At 35.3% G+C, this 18,703-nt stretch overlaps 1 protein-coding gene across 3 annotated transcripts in view; it reads left to right on the forward strand.

Moving 5' to 3' along the window:
* The window catches only part of EPHA4 (EPH receptor A4), a 171,268-nt gene that overhangs the window by 61,493 nt on the left and 91,072 nt on the right, over positions 1–18,703 (forward strand). For all 3 annotated transcript variants that reach the window (XM_031957970.1, XM_003766149.4, XM_031957971.1), the window contains exon 4: positions 10,303–10,458. In XM_031957970.1, coding sequence (XP_031813830.1) covers positions 10,303–10,458 — 156 coding nt within the window. The remainder of the gene's footprint in view (positions 1–10,302; positions 10,459–18,703) is intronic.

Below are 18,703 nucleotides of genomic sequence, written 5' to 3' on the forward strand. Positions count from 1 at the left end.
TAAGCTCTGATTCTATATATTCTAAATATCAAAGAATGAAAGTTGAGAAAAGAACTCGGCAGAAGTCTGGCCCTTCCTGAAATGTCATGGGTAATCAAGCGCAGAGGCTAATAGATCCTAATTTGCATACCACTCTTGATTGATATCCCACATGGATGATGAGGATTGATAGTTTACACTGTGCTGCTTAGTCAAGTCTTTTGCCTGCCTGTCTAGGTATTTTCAATCATTTTCTGCTCAAGTACAAGGATATAGATTGTCTCATAGCTAATATTCTCACTTCTAATTTATAACAGTTATGTTCTGTAATGTCATATATATATATATATTAAATATGTGTGTATATATGTATATATATTAAATATGTGTGTATGTATACACACACACACACACACATTTAATCCCTTTATAGGAAGGGATCTTGGGGTTTTTTTTTTTTTTTTTTTTTTTTTTTGATGACTCTCCAGATTTGAGCTGAGTTTTTAAAAACAAATTAGTGTCCCTAAGGTTGTAATCTTTCCTGAACATGGGTGATAATGTAGAAGGAAGGTATTAAAATATTCAAAAAGCAGGTATATTATTGAGTAGTTTTACTCAATTGAATTTTGCACAGTCTATTGGACTGATTGATCTACTCTTGTTCCCGAAGTTAACCCTTAATACCTCATTCACTTTCTTTTGGGGTTAGGGCACCTGGTGGTCAATACAGTGTTTTCCATGTGTGTTTACAGTTATGTAGAATTTGTATTTCACAAGGGAAGGAAGAAACTCCCACAAACCTTTTATAATTTCCTAGGATTAGATTTCTTTTCTGATATATATATTTTTTTCTCCTAAAATGGCTATTTTGGAAGGTTATTTTTTTTTTTTTGTCTTTTTTAAATATAGCAGATTTTTTTGTTTATTTGTGTGTGTGGATTTGAGGCAGGGTGAGAGTGGGAGGTATGGAATTTTATTTAAGAAATTTGACATTCACATGCTTGCTATTCTAATTGCTGTGTGGCATCCTAATTTAGATGTTCAGCTCAAGGAATGGCTTTCCATTTCTTGGGAATTGAAATCATTTGCCCATTTTTGTCATGAGGCCATTGCAGTTAAGTAAATTGGTGGGGTAATGAAGTTTATTTTATTTTATTAGTCTCTTACCTGAGAGATTTTCTGACTCATTGCTTATTTGTGGTAGTTCTTGTTATATGTAAAATTATAAAGTGGGATCATTGACTTAGAGCTGGAATAAACCTAAGACTTATCTCATTGAAACCCTTCCTCTACCCCACCCCATTTTGCTATTGAAGAAACAGAAATTCTGAAAGATTAAGTGTTTTGCCTCAAGGTCAGACTGATTATAAGTGGCATTTATTTGAAATTTGAATTTGGGGTCATTTGAATTCTGATCCAGCCTTCTTTCTACCTATTTTATCATGATATTTATCTAGTTTATAAAGTAATATCCCACTTGGTGGAGGGAGGGGGGACACTAGTGGAAAAGATATGACCAAATACATTTTGATATCATCAATGACAAATTCATCTTAGAGCGAAGCCCTCAAATCTGAAAGTATGATCTCTTTTTAAATATGCTTAATCCTTCATATTTCATATCATAGCTTTAGTCAGAATTTGGAATTTTAAGTTTGTGTGTGTGTGTGTGTGTGTGTGTGTGTGTGTTTATATTTATATGTGTATATCTGTATGTGCATGGGACATTTTTTAAAAAACTGAATCTAAAAATTTTCTGTTGAGAATCTTGAGCAGGCCAAAAGGTATTCTGAGAGATATCTTGATTTCCATCAGTACTTTTACATACATTGAAGAGGATTGCTTTGAAAATCTTTGACAAGCTCCTTAGTAAAGACATTAGATAGAGTAATTGTCTAAGATTCTGCTAATTAATCAGCTTTATCTAGGATTTAAGGAAACTTTAGCCTGCTACCTTTCCTGCACAAGGTGTATCCAGCAAACCCAGGGGAGTAATTTGGGTCCTTCTTTTGGAGAACTAGTGTGTCTTTTTCCAAAAGTACCAACAGAAATAGCTCTTAAATGATTTGATTTTCATTTAAATCCGTTCACCCTTCTTCCCAAACCCCACCACCACCATTTTTCTATTTTATTCTTTGTTGTTGAATACTTTTTTATAGAGTTAATAATTTATTAGCTTTTGTATATGTCTTTTGAAAAGGTGGGGAAAACAGTGTGCTAAGGCCTTTGCAAATAATGTCTCATTTGATATTTTGACATTACTTATTTGAAAGCCATCTGCACTACCAGTTACCATAGATTTGCCCACATAGCTATGAGAAAATGCCAAACTTTTGTTTGGTAGAGGAACTAATCTTCTCAGGCACCTGTGTATAGTTTCTAGGCAGATTTTCTAAGGATCTGGCTCAGTTCTAGAGGATTGTATGAGTGGGTGTATGTATGTATATGTATTGCAAGATGTGGATTTACAAGGATAGAGGAAGAGAATGAGATCAGAGGTGTCAAACTCCCCAGTACCTCCAATTAAATTAAAATGTAATTGGGAAATATTTAACAAAATAAATAAAAATATAATCAAAGATTTTAAAAACTTTATTCTAATATTTAATTTTAAAATTTGAAGTTTCAAATTCTACTCTTTCCTCTAGTTCATTCCCCACCATTGAGAGCCAAGTAATATGTCAACTATAGTTGTGAAGTCACAGAAAAATTTTCACACAAGCCTGAACAGAGATAATGTTAATCTGTGGTTTTCCAAATCAATAATATGCTGCAATATGTCTTCAGGGAATATCTTCCCTGACCTTTCAGTTTATGACACTGAATTTGTGAGTTTTAAGAAAAGTAGCAAATATGATAACTTTGATACAGTGTCTATTTAAACAACTGTAACTTTCTACTTTAGTTACAAAACCTTGATATAATGTCCAAACAACTGTAACTTCCCACTTTAGTTACAATATTATTAATCTATTGAGAACTAGAAGAAAATGCACCAGCTTTTATCAGGAGATAGTGTGTTGCAATGAATAGAGTGCCAGCATTGAAGGCAAGTGCTTTGTGTTCAAATCTTGACTAAACTACTTGCCTCCTGTGTGAATATGGGTAAATCAGTCAACCTCTTGAGGATACTATTTTTTTCTTAGCCATACCATGCAGATATCGAATTAGATGTCTGCTAAGCATCTATCCAGTTCTTAATTTATATTTTTGATGCTAATTTTGATCCTACTGCTTCTTAAGTAGTATGACTTGCCTCTTTTTTTCTTGTCTATGAAATGCAGATATATTTATTAGATGACTCCTAAGGACCTATCCAGATTGAAATTTCTATTATAGATCCAAAGGCTGGTTCTGCTACTTCCTATGAGCATGTTGTTTAGGCTTTCTTAGCCCCAAGTTTCTCTCCTGTAAAATGAGGGAGTTGAAATTAAGTGATTTCTAAGGTCTCTCTCTTACCACTAGGAATCTGTGAAATTTTCTGTCCAGTTAAGAAAAGGACACAAGCACACCACACACACACACACACACACACACACACACCTCTATTATCATGGATGTCCAATATATTTTACTTAGCCATTAGCAGAGCTCCAAACTGGATGATCTTTATAGCCATCATTTGGACAGAAAGCCAGAATTGAAATGAATTGATAGTTATATTCCCGCTAAGAAATAATTAACTTCTTGTGACTTCCTTTGAAAAACCAGGATTTCTTCAGTTACCTCAAGTGTAACTGACATCTTTAAAATTATTTTGATTTTGATTTTTAAAAAGAAATTTGTGATGTTCAGAACCTTAGCCAAATGGCCTCTATTAAAAAAATTGGTTAGCTTTGGAACCCTACTGATCATGGAGAACATGAATGATCTTTGAAACTCTTAGGAAGTTGAGTCTTGGGAAGAAATAAGATGAGGCAGATTTCACAGTGTTAATATCAAAAGACTTATTTGAGGTGGCATTAGTAATATTGCTATTGGATTCCACAATATGACTTTTAGAAGAACAGATTTCTCTGTGTGGGTTTTTTCCTCTATTTTCTATTTCATATGGAATTGTTTTCTTTAGAAGCTTCTTCTTAAGAGTTGGTTCCATAATTGTCGTGGGCATTACAGGGATTAATTACATTGGGCCAAAAGAATGGCATAATTTCATAAAGGACTCCTTAATTCATTATATTCAGATTCTTCAAATGTCCATCCTTAAACCTGGCAGTTCTAGAAGATAGCATTCTGCAGTCTGTTCTCTGATAATTACTACTTGTTTGACCTTGTGAAACTTAACCTTGAAAAAGTCTATGATCTTCTTCTCTGCATTATTTGAATATTGGCAAAGGGATGTGATGAAGGGAATGAAGATGAAGGGTATCTTGTCCTTTCTTCATGGAGGCATGTTTAGTTTTGCACTGTCTCTAGTGGTGGGGATTTACTTTATTTTAGTAAAAAACAACAACAACAACAACAACAAAAAAAAAAACACTGACCCCAAAGTCAAGATAGTTGGACTTGCACTAACCAGCTCCAGTGAGCTTATCATTAATCAGCAATGTTGAGCTAAATCACCTCACCTTTCTGGACATCCTTTTTTCCTATAAGATATTTGAACCAGGTGACCTCTAAACTCCTTTCACTCTCAATATCCATGATCTTTAGGAGATGAGCAGTAATCTTGTCATTGGATAACCTGGGCTCTGTTTCCAGTCCTCAGACCAGCCAGCCAGATTATCTTGGTCAAGTCATGTAACTTTCTCGACTTAACAGTTTATGATGCTGTTTTAAGAAAAGTGGCAAATGTGGTCCATGGTGTTCTTTTGAATTGTGGCTACTTTCTTTGTTTTGTTGCATTATTGCCACCCTACTGAGTAAGAACATTAAATAGAGACAATTTCCATGATTCCTTAATAGGTAATATGGTAGAGTGGGAAAAGTACCAGCTTTGAAGTCAGATGGCCTGGGTTAGCCACTTGCTACCTGTGTGGTCATCAGCAAGTCACCTGACCTCTCAATGCTTGCTTTTCTTATCAGTAATACTAGTTAACACATAGTGCTTTTTATGTGCCAGGTGCTGTGCTCAGGATTTTACAAATATCTTATTTGATCCTTACAATTACCTTGGTAGATGGGTACCTTTCTCAAACCATTTTGTAGAGGAGAAATCTGAGACAGAGATTGACTGCCCAAGATTACAAAGCTAGTAAGGTCACATCTGAGGTCACATTTGAACATGTCTTCCTGACTCCAAGTCCAGCACTCTATCCATTGCACCACCTCCTTGACTATAAAATACAGACAGATACTGGATTAGATAAGCTCTAAGGATTCTTTTGGTTTCCAATTTATGTTTTGAATTCTAATTTTAGTTCTACTTCCTAGTTGTATAATCATAGGCTCTCTCAGGCTTGCTTTCCTCATCTATACAACAAGGCACTTGGAATAGAGAGAGGTTTCTCTTCTCAGTCCTGACATTCCCATGATTTTTCACATGGCAGGGAAAAGTATCCTTCTTTGAATGCTCAGAGATTATGCACCTCTCACATACCTTCTCATGGAATTTTCTATTAAATTACATTTGTGTAGATGGTTTATTCCCCTATTGCTTGCTTGCAAGTTCTTTATGGGAAAGGATGATATCCTTTTTATCTCCTTATCCACATTGGCGCTTAGCATGATGTCTTATATGGCCGCATAAAGTAATTATTATATTACCTATAAAAATGCAGCTGCATTGAATATTATGGAAGCATATCTGATTTCCTAGTAATTGGACCAGTGTCATATAAGTCCTGAGTAGGGTGGATGTTCGATGGACTTCTTAAGAACCAGGTTTTAAGAATATCTTGAAGGACTAAGCTGTTTCAGTTGACAGTGTTTATATGTACATACTGGAGATAAGATGATAGACTTTATAAATTTCAAAATAATATAATTATCTGCTTATAATTATTTGCATTTAAAATATACTTACATAGATGGGAGAAATTATGAAAATTGTAAAAAGAAATATTTTGTTAGTTGAGGATCCTGGTCCTTCTGTGTTAAAACATTTCCATTATCCCATTAGAATATTTAATTTGTTATAAGAAGACCTGAGTTCATACTTCTACTTGCCGCTGACTCAATTGTGTCATTTCATTTCTGCCTTAGTTTACTCATCTTTAAAATAAGGATACATAATACTAACTCCATCTATCTCACATCACTGTTGTGAGAAAAGTATTTAGTTGACCATAAATTCTATGTCAGTGAAATTCAATATTATTATTATTTTATTATTAATGGTGATGATGATGATGATTTTATATTTAATGCTGTGTTCTTGCCAAATTGTAAACTTTGGTTGGTTGTCGGTGGAATTTTAACTTTATTTTCCATTTTTGAAACCAAGGAAGTGATTTGGGATTCAAAATTTTAAAAAAAGCAAATAAACTTTTTAAAATATGCCATTGAAAAATATATTATTCAAAAAATAAAATTAAGGAAATATTAATGGCTTATTAAATAATCCTCCTTAAGCTTGGATCTCAGAATATGAAATTCTTCTTAGCATATTTGTTTCTCCCTTCATATCAGGTGTTCTCCATTCTTCATATAAAGAGAGTAGTATCTGGGTAATTTTAGAGAAAGGAGGCTAATACTATCCTGACTTTTAAATGACTTTAATATTTCTAAATCAGTTTCCTTGGTCTTTTAAATGTGCTACATATATTGAACCTAGATAGGGTTCCCCTTGCTTTAATCGATGAGATTATTTTGGTCTTCCTGGTGGCTTCCTTTTCCAAAGATATGTCCTGACCAAATTGCCATAGTTGAATTTTTTTTTAATTAAAAAAAATGTATAATTGGTTTCTCCAGAACTTCTATTAAAATGGGGAAATGAATTGTGTGTGTATGTGTGTGTGTCAATATTTTTCCTTTTATATTGAGTACTTGAGCTGAAGAATTTTAAGCTTTAAGGAAGATTCTACCTTAAAGTGTAACTTTGGTTTATGTTAGTGGGTGAGCTCAATGGAAGAGGAAAGGCACAGTGAGAGGAGGGGTGGGGGATGAGGAGTTGTAAACCAGCAGAAAGAACTAATTAAAGCAAAGCCAAGAGAATTGAATTCAAAGTTTGTATTGCACATGTGAACTAATCTTGGTACAATGGCATCTCTGGAAAGCTGTGTAAGGTTACTATTCATGCTCTGTCCCATCAAGCAAATCCTCACCCTAATAAGGAGCAAAATGCAGAAATCTTTTAAGCAATCCTTTCCAGGCCCTCCACACACTTCTTGCCCACTAAGTCATTAGCATTTAAAAAATACAGGGTAACATTCTCACCCCTTAGACTTGGATAGGTAGTCACATCTACACCCAAAGAAAATCCTTTATCAATTTTATTTAGACTAAAAGATATAGCAAATGTTTTAAGATCTAAGGTATTCATCCATTGTAGTGAGACTTGAAGTGCTGTGAATCACAGAATATAAAGAAATGCCCCAAACTATTCATTTCTAAGCTTTATTGAATATAGACAGCAAAAAGGCTGTATGCCCTGCATGTCACCCCCAGCATCTGAAGTGAGAAATGTGCTTTAAGGTCCTGAAATATCAACAACAGATCTTGATGTAGCAGAAGACAAAAGCATACAGTGCTGAGCTCAAAGCTCTGGGATAGGATTGCCAAGAGCACCAGAACTGTACCCTCTTTGGTTTAAAAACAAATATTAAAATAAGGAGGAGGAAGGATAGTTTAGAACATTTAAACACAATGGGCAGATATTTTGTCTATAGTTGTGCATTTTTACAATAAAGAGGTTATTTTTCCTTTTTTGTTTGTGCAGCAACTAAATGCAACTAAATATCCACTGGACACTTCCAGTGGATAAAACATTGGACTTGTCAGGAAGACTTAAATTCAAATTCATTCTTTGACACTTACTTTTTGTGTCATCCTGGGCAAGTCACTTAATCTTTTTGTTCAGTTTCCTCTTCTGTAAAATAGTTATAATAACAGCATCTATCTCCCAGGATTGTAGTGAAGTGAGGATCAAAGGTGATTTTATATGTATGCATACACACTTATATACTTGCATACACATACATGCATGTACACATGCACATATAATATAGATACTGCTTGACACAGTACACAGCATGTAGGTGTTTAATACATGCTTGTTTCCTTACACACTGGAATTCTGTCCATGCCTTTGAAATTTATGGAAATTTACATATCTGTGTATCACAAATTTATGTGCTTTATTTATTCAACTATTCATTCATCTATTCATTCATTTCTTCATTCCTTCATGAGTAACTGGATGAACTAAAATAGAAATCCAGTTGACCTGGGTATGACTTCAAAACCTTATGACTTAATACATTCTTGTTTCCTTACACATTTGAACTTTTTCCATGTCTTCAAAATTTATGGAAATTTACCTATTTGTGCATCACATATTTTTGTGCTTCATCATTCATTCATTTACTTTCATCCATTCATAGGGATCTAGATCAACTAGAAGTGGAAATTCAGGTGACCTGAATATGACTTCAAAGCCTTATAGTTTTGGCTTATGATGTCAGATCAGATTAAAGTAATATCTTTCCCTTCCATCTGTAGATTTTTAGATTTTAATTTCAATTGCTCTTTGGACACATGAAAGCCAGTTAGGGGCTAAATGGAACTTTCCTCACCCACTGTTTTTCAGATGTGAAAGAGGGGAAAGAAGATAAAATACAAAAGTAATTTGGACCTACAAAAAGTAATTTTGCTCGAGCCCCTCCAACAGGAGCAGGGTAACCAGTCTTACACAAGTTGCCTTTGTTTACTGGGACTGACTGAGTGACAGGCTGTGCCCGGTGGGGTTGCATTGGTGTTCTGAGACTTATTGTGTTTGATGTGGGAAGGCTAGGCTTGACCCCCTCTGCTTCTTCCTGCCAGAACTGTGGTTTCCGATTTGAATCGAAACCCTCGGGCCAGTTTAAGCCCAGTCAAACAGCACCTTGCAAGTTGAACCTTATCTAATTATGTGATGTGTATAAACTCTAGAAACATAAATCTTAGTCACTGGAGCAACTTGTTTTCTAAGATTCTCTGGTCCAGTAAAAGACAAAGCAAATGAGGGAGAGATTGATCTCTTAGCACTTTTATTGTCAGGGCTGCACACATCATAAAGTCTGAGTTCCTTAGAGGAAATTCCATAAACAACTACGGTTAATAAGAGTGAAGTTACGATGTCTTCCTTGCACTCTTGCTAAATTCTCTTTCCGCTCACCATGACCGGTGCATGATTAATGAAATACCAACAGGATGTACATGAGAGAGAAACAGGCTTTGAATTGAAACCCACACTGATGCCTGCCTGGTGCATGAGTAATGCTAGGATAACTGTGGCTAGATCTATGTGGAACCACTGAATCAAATCGTTTTTGCTCAGGATTTTTTATCAGGTGGCTTCAGTGCAATCTGGTACATGGACAGCAACAGCAGTGTCTGGGTCTGATTTAGTTATTGCCAAGATGATGAAAAGCAGCTGGTTGACACTTTTTTCCAATTGGTATTTTTGGCTATATGGATACAACTTAAGACACAGTTTTAAAAAAGGGAAAAAAAATGAATTATACAGACAATTTTAAGGATGACTGCCATTCTTTTTATTCTCCGATCTCTTGGAATGACGGAGCTTTGCAAAATCCATTTTTCTTTTGAATTTTTGGAAGCTAATGATGCTAACATGATTGGAAGTTAACATTTTAGCTTTCTTTACCGGTTGATCATCAAGATCATCTAGACTTGTATTTAATTGTAGAAATCAGGGATGCTCTTATGGGTATGTTTTATTATGATTGCTTATGTGACTTCCTTCCTTCCTTCCAAGATACATAGAATATGATACATCATGTTTCAGAAATTGAATTGGATGGGTAGTTCAAGTCCATTTCTCACTACTAAAATCATTGCTTTAGTCTGAAATATTAAGTTTGGTTTTAGACATGGATAAGAGAAAGAAAAAGGGAGGATGGGGTTGGAGCAGGAAGAAAGATAGAGCAGAGAGACAAAGAGAAAGGAAATGTCTTTGTATAGGTATAGGAGATTTTCTGACTGAAGAATCTGCTTAATTTCCAGGACTGCTTTTTGAAAGTGGTTGTTCTGAGTAGGAGTATTGGCAGTCCTGAGATGATGATAGTGATCACTCTTTATAAATCTGCTCATTTCATACCTGGGCCTATACTTTCTAGTCTAGGCTTTCTTCTCAATTAGGAGGATGAACCTTGTGGTACTTACTCCTTGCTGTAATCGTGATATAAACGTAATGTTTTTTCTCCCCTTCTACTTCCACAGCCTGCAAGATTGGATACTACAAGGCCCTTTCCACTGACAATTCCTGTTCCAAGTGCCCTCCCCATAGCTATTCTGTCTGGGAGGGAGCCACCTCCTGTACCTGTGACCGTGGCTATTTTCGAGCAGAAGATGATGCAGCTTCCATGCCCTGCACTCGTAAGTTGAATACTTCTCTCCCAATACAATTAAATCTTCCTTCCTGCCCTGCTTCAGTCATGGCTAGGGTGGTAATGGGAAGCACTCTTTGAGAAGTTAGAGCCAATAGTTTGCATTCATGTTCTTTCCCTGGTTGGTTACATTGAGGGGCAGTATTGGGCAATGCCAGGTCTTCTCTCAGTATAGATGCCCTGCAATGGGCAAATTAGATCAGAATGATCTCTCCCCATTGTCTTCTCCCCACCCTAATAATGGCATGATAATGGCCAATGGAAATGAGAGGATCTGGTTCACTGTTCTGATTTCATTTCAAATGCATATCCTGCCAGCAGAACATTTTGTGAAGGGAGTTCCAGTTGAGCTTTTTGTGGTCATCTGACAGTATAATTAGGGCTTAAGATTTGAATTTATAAACTGCTTTACCATTCCATCTAGGATGCTCAATAATCTTGACAGCTGAGGGAGAAACATGTATAGAGTAAGGTTATATAAATGAATGGGATTTATATATATATATATATATATATATATTATATATATACATACACATAAGACTATATATGTATATGTGTGTGTATATATATATATATATATATATATATATATATATATATAAATCCCATCATTATTAAAGTATAGCCTATATCCTTGTTCCTATATTTGTGCTCTGCCATTAGCAATGACTGAATAAAGAAATCTCTACCATGGATTGGGGCAGAGTTCCTCTGTCTATGCATACTTGGCCCTTTATAGACCCAGAATGATACTGCTCATGACTGGGCAGAGCACATTATAGAATATACAAATAGGATAGTTTTGAATCCTCAGGTTGGTTCTGACATTTTCCTTATTTCATGAAGTTCTTCCTGGCTCAAAATGAATCAGAGCTAAAGTTGACTTCCCATAGTTGTTATGGACTAGAGAGAATTCTGGGAGCCCTCCCTTCTCTAGAAAATTCTCAAGTGACAAATGACTATATCAGTGTCAGTTTTAAAATTAAGAAGTAGCTGGTTTGCCTCCAGACATTCCTAGATCTTTTTTGCCCCTCTTTCTCCCACTGCTGGGTATTCTTTCTCTAGTATTAATTGCCACACATTCTCATATCATCCCCACTTAGTTCTATTAGTTCCCTCACCACATTGACCAGGGTTCCTTATTCCAATCTCTTCCCTCACCCTACTTATTACCTTTTCTGTGTCTTTTTCCAGGCTCATTTTAAGAGACTGGCTTGCTAATCTTTGATGAATTAATTCTCCTTTTCATACCATTTCTTTACTTTTGTGATATCTTCTGGGAGATATTTACAATTCATAATAACTTAGGACCAAAAGAATTTCTTACCTAAATAATGGGAATTAAAAACAAAACAACAGATTTTTCAAAATTCTCATGATATAAAAAACTCTCCTCTCTCTAAATTTTGCACATGTAATTCCAGTCCTGTCTTGAGTTCCAATATACTACTAATCCCATAGTTTGATTAGAGAATGGGAATGTACTTCCCTTTTCTATATTTTCCTCCCTCTGATTTCAGGATCTACTGACCAATATAGATAATGATTCAGTAATTTGATTCAGTACAAATCATTTAATCATGGCAACGTAGATTTATCATCTATGAAACAATAAACTTTTTCCAGCAGTTGCTCAAATCATAAGAACATTGCAATATTCATCTGACTTCTATATGTGACATATGAGGCACTTACCATGATGATTGAAGAGGTTCTAGCAGAGTAGGTTAGCATTATTTTTGAAGAAATTATCATCCAATTTGCTTGGTGAATATGAGTAAGAAAAGGATAATAATCATTGTTTTTGTGATTTCAAAGATCATTTTGGCACAAGGTTGAATAACAAGAAAATCAGGCTAAAAAAAAAAAATCCCCTCTTACCACTATAGATTAAAAAGTGGATTTCACCACGCACAGGCTTGAGTTTGCTTCTTTCCTCATCAGTGCAACATCCATGCTGATAAATGAGCTAGATTAATTCCTTTTTCCTATTGATCCCTCTTCATGGGAAAAATCTCCCTGGTCTTAATGCTAAACTTATTGAAGTTGGGACTTTGTTCATATGTTAGTTCATGCCTCAGAATCTACTGACTATGAAGCATGTCCCTGTTACAGTTGTTAAGCTAAGGTCTTGGCCATAGACTGGATCGGACACAAGAAGTCTGTCTCATCTGGCTACCTGCAGTAGTGTCCATGTCACTACTTCTTTAGAATCACACTCACTTCCTCTTTATGGTTGATTTTATAAGTCTTTTCATCTAAGAATCTTTAAGCACTTGGTAAACATTAACTAATTAAAGCTCTTAAAATCTCCTGTGAGAGTGAAATGATCTGGACTCATTTTACAAATGAGGAAACTAGCAGGGAAGGTACTAGACATCATCAATAGTGAACTTCTAAGTTCGTGGCAGTAAGTAATGGAATACAGAACTCTGTCTTTTAGTTTTAGGCTTTGGATTTTCCTTCTGAAGCACAATCTTTATTTTTTTAACCTATCTTACTTCATTTCATTTCACCTTTCTCTGCGTCTCTCTTCCCCTTCTGTCTCTGTTTTTCTCTTTAGTGATCTATCTCAATCTTTCTCAATCTATCATGTCATTATTTCAGTGTATCATCTATTTCTGTATATTTCAATCTATGATCTATCTCAATCTTTCATATATCTCTATTTCAATCTCCATCTCAATTTCAGTGTATCATCTATTTATCAATCATCATCTATATATCTAAAAAAATGGGTCTTCCCATCACCTCATTGGCCAGTAGTACAGTGAAGAGGCCACTCATTGGTCTTATCTCAATACTGATTGGTAAAGGAACTTTGACCTGTTCTGTTTCTGACTTAAACTACTTTACTATTTTTGGTACCTTTTTTTCCTTGGGGCTTACCGTTTTTGCATCAGTCTTAATGAAACCCTCTGATCTGCTTTAGCCCACTGCTATTCAGAACTCTCAAGGACAAGTGATTCATCAATCCCAGCTTCTCTCAGAAGCAAGGATTAGAGGCATTCACCAAGATGCTTTTCCCTTTACTTTAAACTTAATAGTCATTTCAGAGAAGAGGATATTCACCAAAGTATTTCCTTTTCAAATTTTTTTGTTTTTGTTCTCTAGACTTGCAATTTAATAAAGGTAGGGAAACTGTCAGTATGAAAACTTTCACATAACTGCAAGTTTTAACCTTAAAGAGTTGCCTGGTACACTAGGGGAGGTGACTTGCCTAGGGTCTTGCAGCTAGTATGTGTCAATCCAGTTCTTCCTGATTTTGAGGCTGGTTCTCTGTCCACTGATAAATCTACCTTTCTTCCCTTCTTTCTCTTCCCTTTACCCACCCCCCCCCCTCCCCATACTAGTAGTCTTCCTGGATGAGTTTTCCTACTGGAGATTATTAGAATTATAGATGACTAAAGCATTAATTTGAGAAAAAGCAATATATAGTGAAATGAATGCTTTCTTAGAATCAGAAAGCCCTGGTTTTAAACTGTCATTGACATGTATTAGGAATTATTTAACTTCTTTATTGTAGATATCTCTTTAAGTCTATAAGTTGCAAAGCAGCTGCTCAATGACCTGCTTTGGTAGGAGTCCCTTCAATGAGAATTTCTCACATCAGTGAAATCACACACATACACAGAAAAGAATTTTAGAACTTTTTAGATAATTTCCATTTACCTCCACATTTTATATATAAGGAAACTGAGGTCCAGAGAGAAAACCTAATTTACCCAATTAAGGTCATTCAGCTAGTTAATGGCAGAATTTGGGGTCAGAACTGGTCTCATAGGCCAGTGTCCTTTCTACTGCCCTATTCTGCCTCCTTTGTCATTCTCTCTTGACAGGCTATGGAGATGGAGGGAAAGTTAAACATGTAGGGAGGGATCTTTTCAAACTGATTTCAGACTCTAATCAGTTCTTCCCAGTTGGTTAAGCCAGGTGACAAACCCAATTCCCTTGTGCTGACAGCCATGGTAATCAGGCTCCTTCTTTGTTCATTATGCTCTCTTTAACCCCGGCATTCTTATTCAGCCCTGCATTTAGTGAGCACTCATTGTGACGGCACACTAATGAAGAAATAAAACACACTAGCAGAGACCCATTCTTCTAGCGAAAGATAGACTCTGCTCCACTGGCTTGTAAAATCAGGTTTTTGTTCACTAGCAGAACTATTAGACCAGGTGAATAAAAGTAGCTTTGGCTAATTTAGAAGGAAACACCTGGGATGGGCTAAAGTTCACTCCTTCCACTCTCTTCCTTAGGGGAATATGAGAGGAATGTTATCTTCTCAGGACTTTGGGTAAAAAACTCCTTCTTTTGACTGTTGAATTGGTTAATGCTGTATTGACTTAATGACACTGATCCATAGCTGATTCTGAGGTACTTTAATGTGTTCTTAGGAGAGCTCCTTCTGGAGAATCTAAAGAAATGAAAGATTATTATTTTTTTCTGGTAAAGTTTAGCTGCCAGATTGAAGGCCAGTGAAAGAAATGAATTTCTTTCTAGTTTCAGTAATGCAATAATTGTAATTTTTTTTCTCCTTCCTGGCCTGGAAGAAGTTAATAAATACAGTTTACATGACACTTCTTTGGTGACCTTAGAAGGGATTTTCAAATTTCCTTCCCACTCTTTCATAGTGGAAAAAAAAATGCATGTTTTCTTTCTAAGGAATTGAAAAATATTTACTATAAGCGGGGAAAGTAGCAAGAGTAACAACAACAACAAATTGAATCCTTTCATCCAATGAATAATGAATAAAATGCCCACATATGAACACAAGGAATATAAAAATGACTTTTGCAGAATTTTCCTTTTAAGCAGGGAAGCTCCTACCATCTAGGTAGCAGGAAGGGCACAGTCTAAGACTGTACAGACATCTTGGTTTCATAAATCATTTCATAGAAATATTTGAGAATGTCATTGAAATGGATGTCCTTGCAACTCTTGGTCTCTTTCCTTTTTTTTTTTTTTTTTTTTTTTTCCACTTTATATTTACCTTGTTCATCTAAGTCAGGAATGCAGACTAGAAATTTTATCATGCAGTGAAAAAGTCACCTACATGCTTGTGCATGAAACCACGGGATTGACTTATCACACATCTACCTGAGCACAGAATGTGAGAGAATAATCTCTCCCTCCCATCCTTTATCCAACTCCGGAAGTAAAGACAATGTCATTCTAATGTAATGCTCAACTTCTCATTACATTTCAATTTTTGCTCAAAAGATGCCTTGTCAAAAGTGAAGTCCTTAAAGAGGGTTCTTAATGTGGCTAGGAAATAGGCTTTAAAAAAATCATTTTAGCCAATCTTACTTCTGAGCTTGGTTACTCTTACTTTGATGGATCAATGATCGCATCTCTGTGGGTGCTCCCTCCCCTAGAGTAGATTGGAACCTAACCACCTTCTTTTATATTGTGTAAATCCTGACTCTGCCTTTTCATAAATCTTACTCTGAGGATCAGTCTAATGTATTGGAAATCTTCAGGTTTTTGTTTTTGTTTTGTTTTACTATTTTGTATACTAGTGAAATAATTCAACTGTCCATCTGTTATGTTTCTCTTGTATTACATGATCTGCCTGAAGGTGATTTCTGTGGAGTTTGGTTATAAAATAATATTTTAAAAAATTTTTTTCATCTAAAATCTCCTCTTAAACTCTTTGGTACTCTTTAACTTGTGTTAAAACTAAGTGCATTGTGTTTGGGGGTACTTCATAAATGAGAGATTATTATTTTATATTGCCAAGTTGAAGGGCTTTCATGAATCTGTCTCCAAGTCAATGGCCTCAAATAATTGAGTCAGCTGTGCCAAACAAACAAAGAGTGATTAGTTGATATTTAGACATGACCTGAAATATACCAAAAATTTCAGCTGTTAGGACAGTTTATATTGGAAGACCTCGGGGCTAACAAGGGCGAATTTACCACAATGTATGACAAAAGGACCCAATTTGAAAACGGTTTCTGCAGTTTTAGGTTGATAAGAAATTGAAATGGCTCTACTTCAGACAACAAACGTCACTTAGTTTGTCTTTACATTCGCCTGTTCTAATTGAATTTAGTGCACTGCTGTATTTCCTCCAGAAAGTATATTGTTTTTAAATTACCATTTCAGTCCTATTACTCAAAGCCTTTGCTTCTAATGCTTTCTGACAGTTATCAACATAATGAACCATAATGAAATGATGAGCAATCTTCAGTGGAAACCCAATGTGGATTCCACTGGTGCTATGTGACTGTGTTGTTAAAATTTGAATGCAAATTAAAATAACATCGTCCTTATTTGTTTCCAAGGTCAGAGTGAAGTTTTTTTTTTTTTTTAAGTGAGATTTTAAAAATTCCTTAATCTTATTTGACTTGCATTTAACTATGCGTCTCATATGACAATTTAAATATCCTCCCTTGCCCAAGTGTTAAGATTGTAATAGTCTGTGTTTTTAAAAGTCATATATAAAAGAGCTTTGGTATTCACGTTCTCGAATAAAAGGTACTATGAACATAGAATTGAAAGACCTTAGCAATCATCAAATCTATTCCCCCTCATTTTTTTAACAGTTGAAGAAATTAAGGCTCAGAGAAATCAAATATTTAAGATTTAGATCCAGAGTAGCAAAACCAGGATCTAAATCAAGGTCTTTAATTCCCAATCCAATTCTGTTTGTTGTGCCATCTTGTCAAATCAATGCATAGGTTTAAAAGGGAATGGGACAATGAAGGGTGATTTAGTTCAGAGGTGTCAAATACATGGCCCAGATGATATCCTGAATGTGGCCTGAACAAGATTAAAATGCAACTGGGAAGTTTCTAATAACATTTATAAAAATATAATATAGATGCATTTTAAAACTATCATTGCCTGCAGAATCCTTAGATTAATGGCATCCCATTTCTTTTTTGAGTTTGACACCCTTGATTTGGTCCAATCCCATCCCCCTGTAAGGAAACAGAGGCTCACAGAGCTTGCTCAAAGTCTTATCAATAGTAAGTGGCAGAGCAAGTATCAAATCCAGATTCTTTGACACTACGTGTAGTAATGCTTTTTCCATGTCATCATAATGCCTATTTTTCTTTTTAAACAGTAGCACATATCTGTATGAATTAATAGTTGTAGCTTATAAATTACTTTTCTTACAATGTTGCCATAAACTAGGTGGTAAGATTATTATGATATCCATTTTATAGATGAGAAAGCAGTGGTTTGCTTATGGTCACAGAACTAGCAAATGGCAGACCTTAAAGCTCAACTCATAACCTTATTTTTTTGTTTGTTTGTTTTGTTTTGTGGTGTTTTGTTTTGTTTATTTTTGCAAGGCAGTTATAATTAGGTGACTTGTCCAGGATCACATATCTAGGAAATGTTTGAGGCCACATTTGAACTCAGGTTCTCCTGACTACCCTATAGCTTTATGAATGAAGTCTAAGACTCTTTCTGTTATACTATAGTCGTGCACTTCTTCCACTTATTATCAATAGCAGAATGATTTTTTGTGAGATGTCCTTTTAACAAAAAGTTCTAGCTGAGGATAAAGTCAACTTAGAGCTCTAAACTATTCTGTTTAAATGGACGACTGAACAGATCATTCCATGGTCATGTCATATTGGGCAAATGACCTATTTGGACTAATAATGTTTCAAATCCTAGCAAATGCTAAAATAATAAAAATGACCCCTGATTCTCCCATGTATATAATACTGATGGATGCTTACATGTGATTTCATTTCTATGAAGTTTTTTCCAGCAGATTCCAATCAAGAATGGTTTGATTGTTTAGTTTTCAGATTAATCCTATCTATTTCCACCCCTTTTCTCTCCAATGCCTTCCTTCCAATTGACCACTTATCAGCAGAGAGTGAACAAGGCCCAAGGGAAACTCACATTCCACTTCCTAACAGGCTTTAACAGAAGGAGATTGACAGAATAGCCCCATATTTCCCTAAGTGTGGCTGCCAACCTGATTACTTGACATTTTTAGTAATTATGAGATGCTAAATTATTTTTACCAAGAACAATTAACTACTTAATTAAAAAAAATTCACTGATGTCTAAAAAAAGCTAATGCCATTCTCAGTTCTGAAGTGGTTACAAAAGGAAGTTCTCTGGAATAAGGAGTAGATACTATGCTGGATTTGGAGTCAAGAAGACCTGCTTTCAAATATCTCTCTGAGCTTTGGTTTCCTCCTCTATATTTTTCTTCTTCTTCCTTTTTCTTCTCTCTCTCTCTCTCTCTCTCTCTCTCC

Source organism: Sarcophilus harrisii, chromosome 3 (assembly GCF_902635505.1).
Source record: "Sarcophilus harrisii chromosome 3, mSarHar1.11, whole genome shotgun sequence".
NCBI classification, from domain to species: Eukaryota; Metazoa; Chordata; class Mammalia; order Dasyuromorphia; family Dasyuridae; genus Sarcophilus; species Sarcophilus harrisii.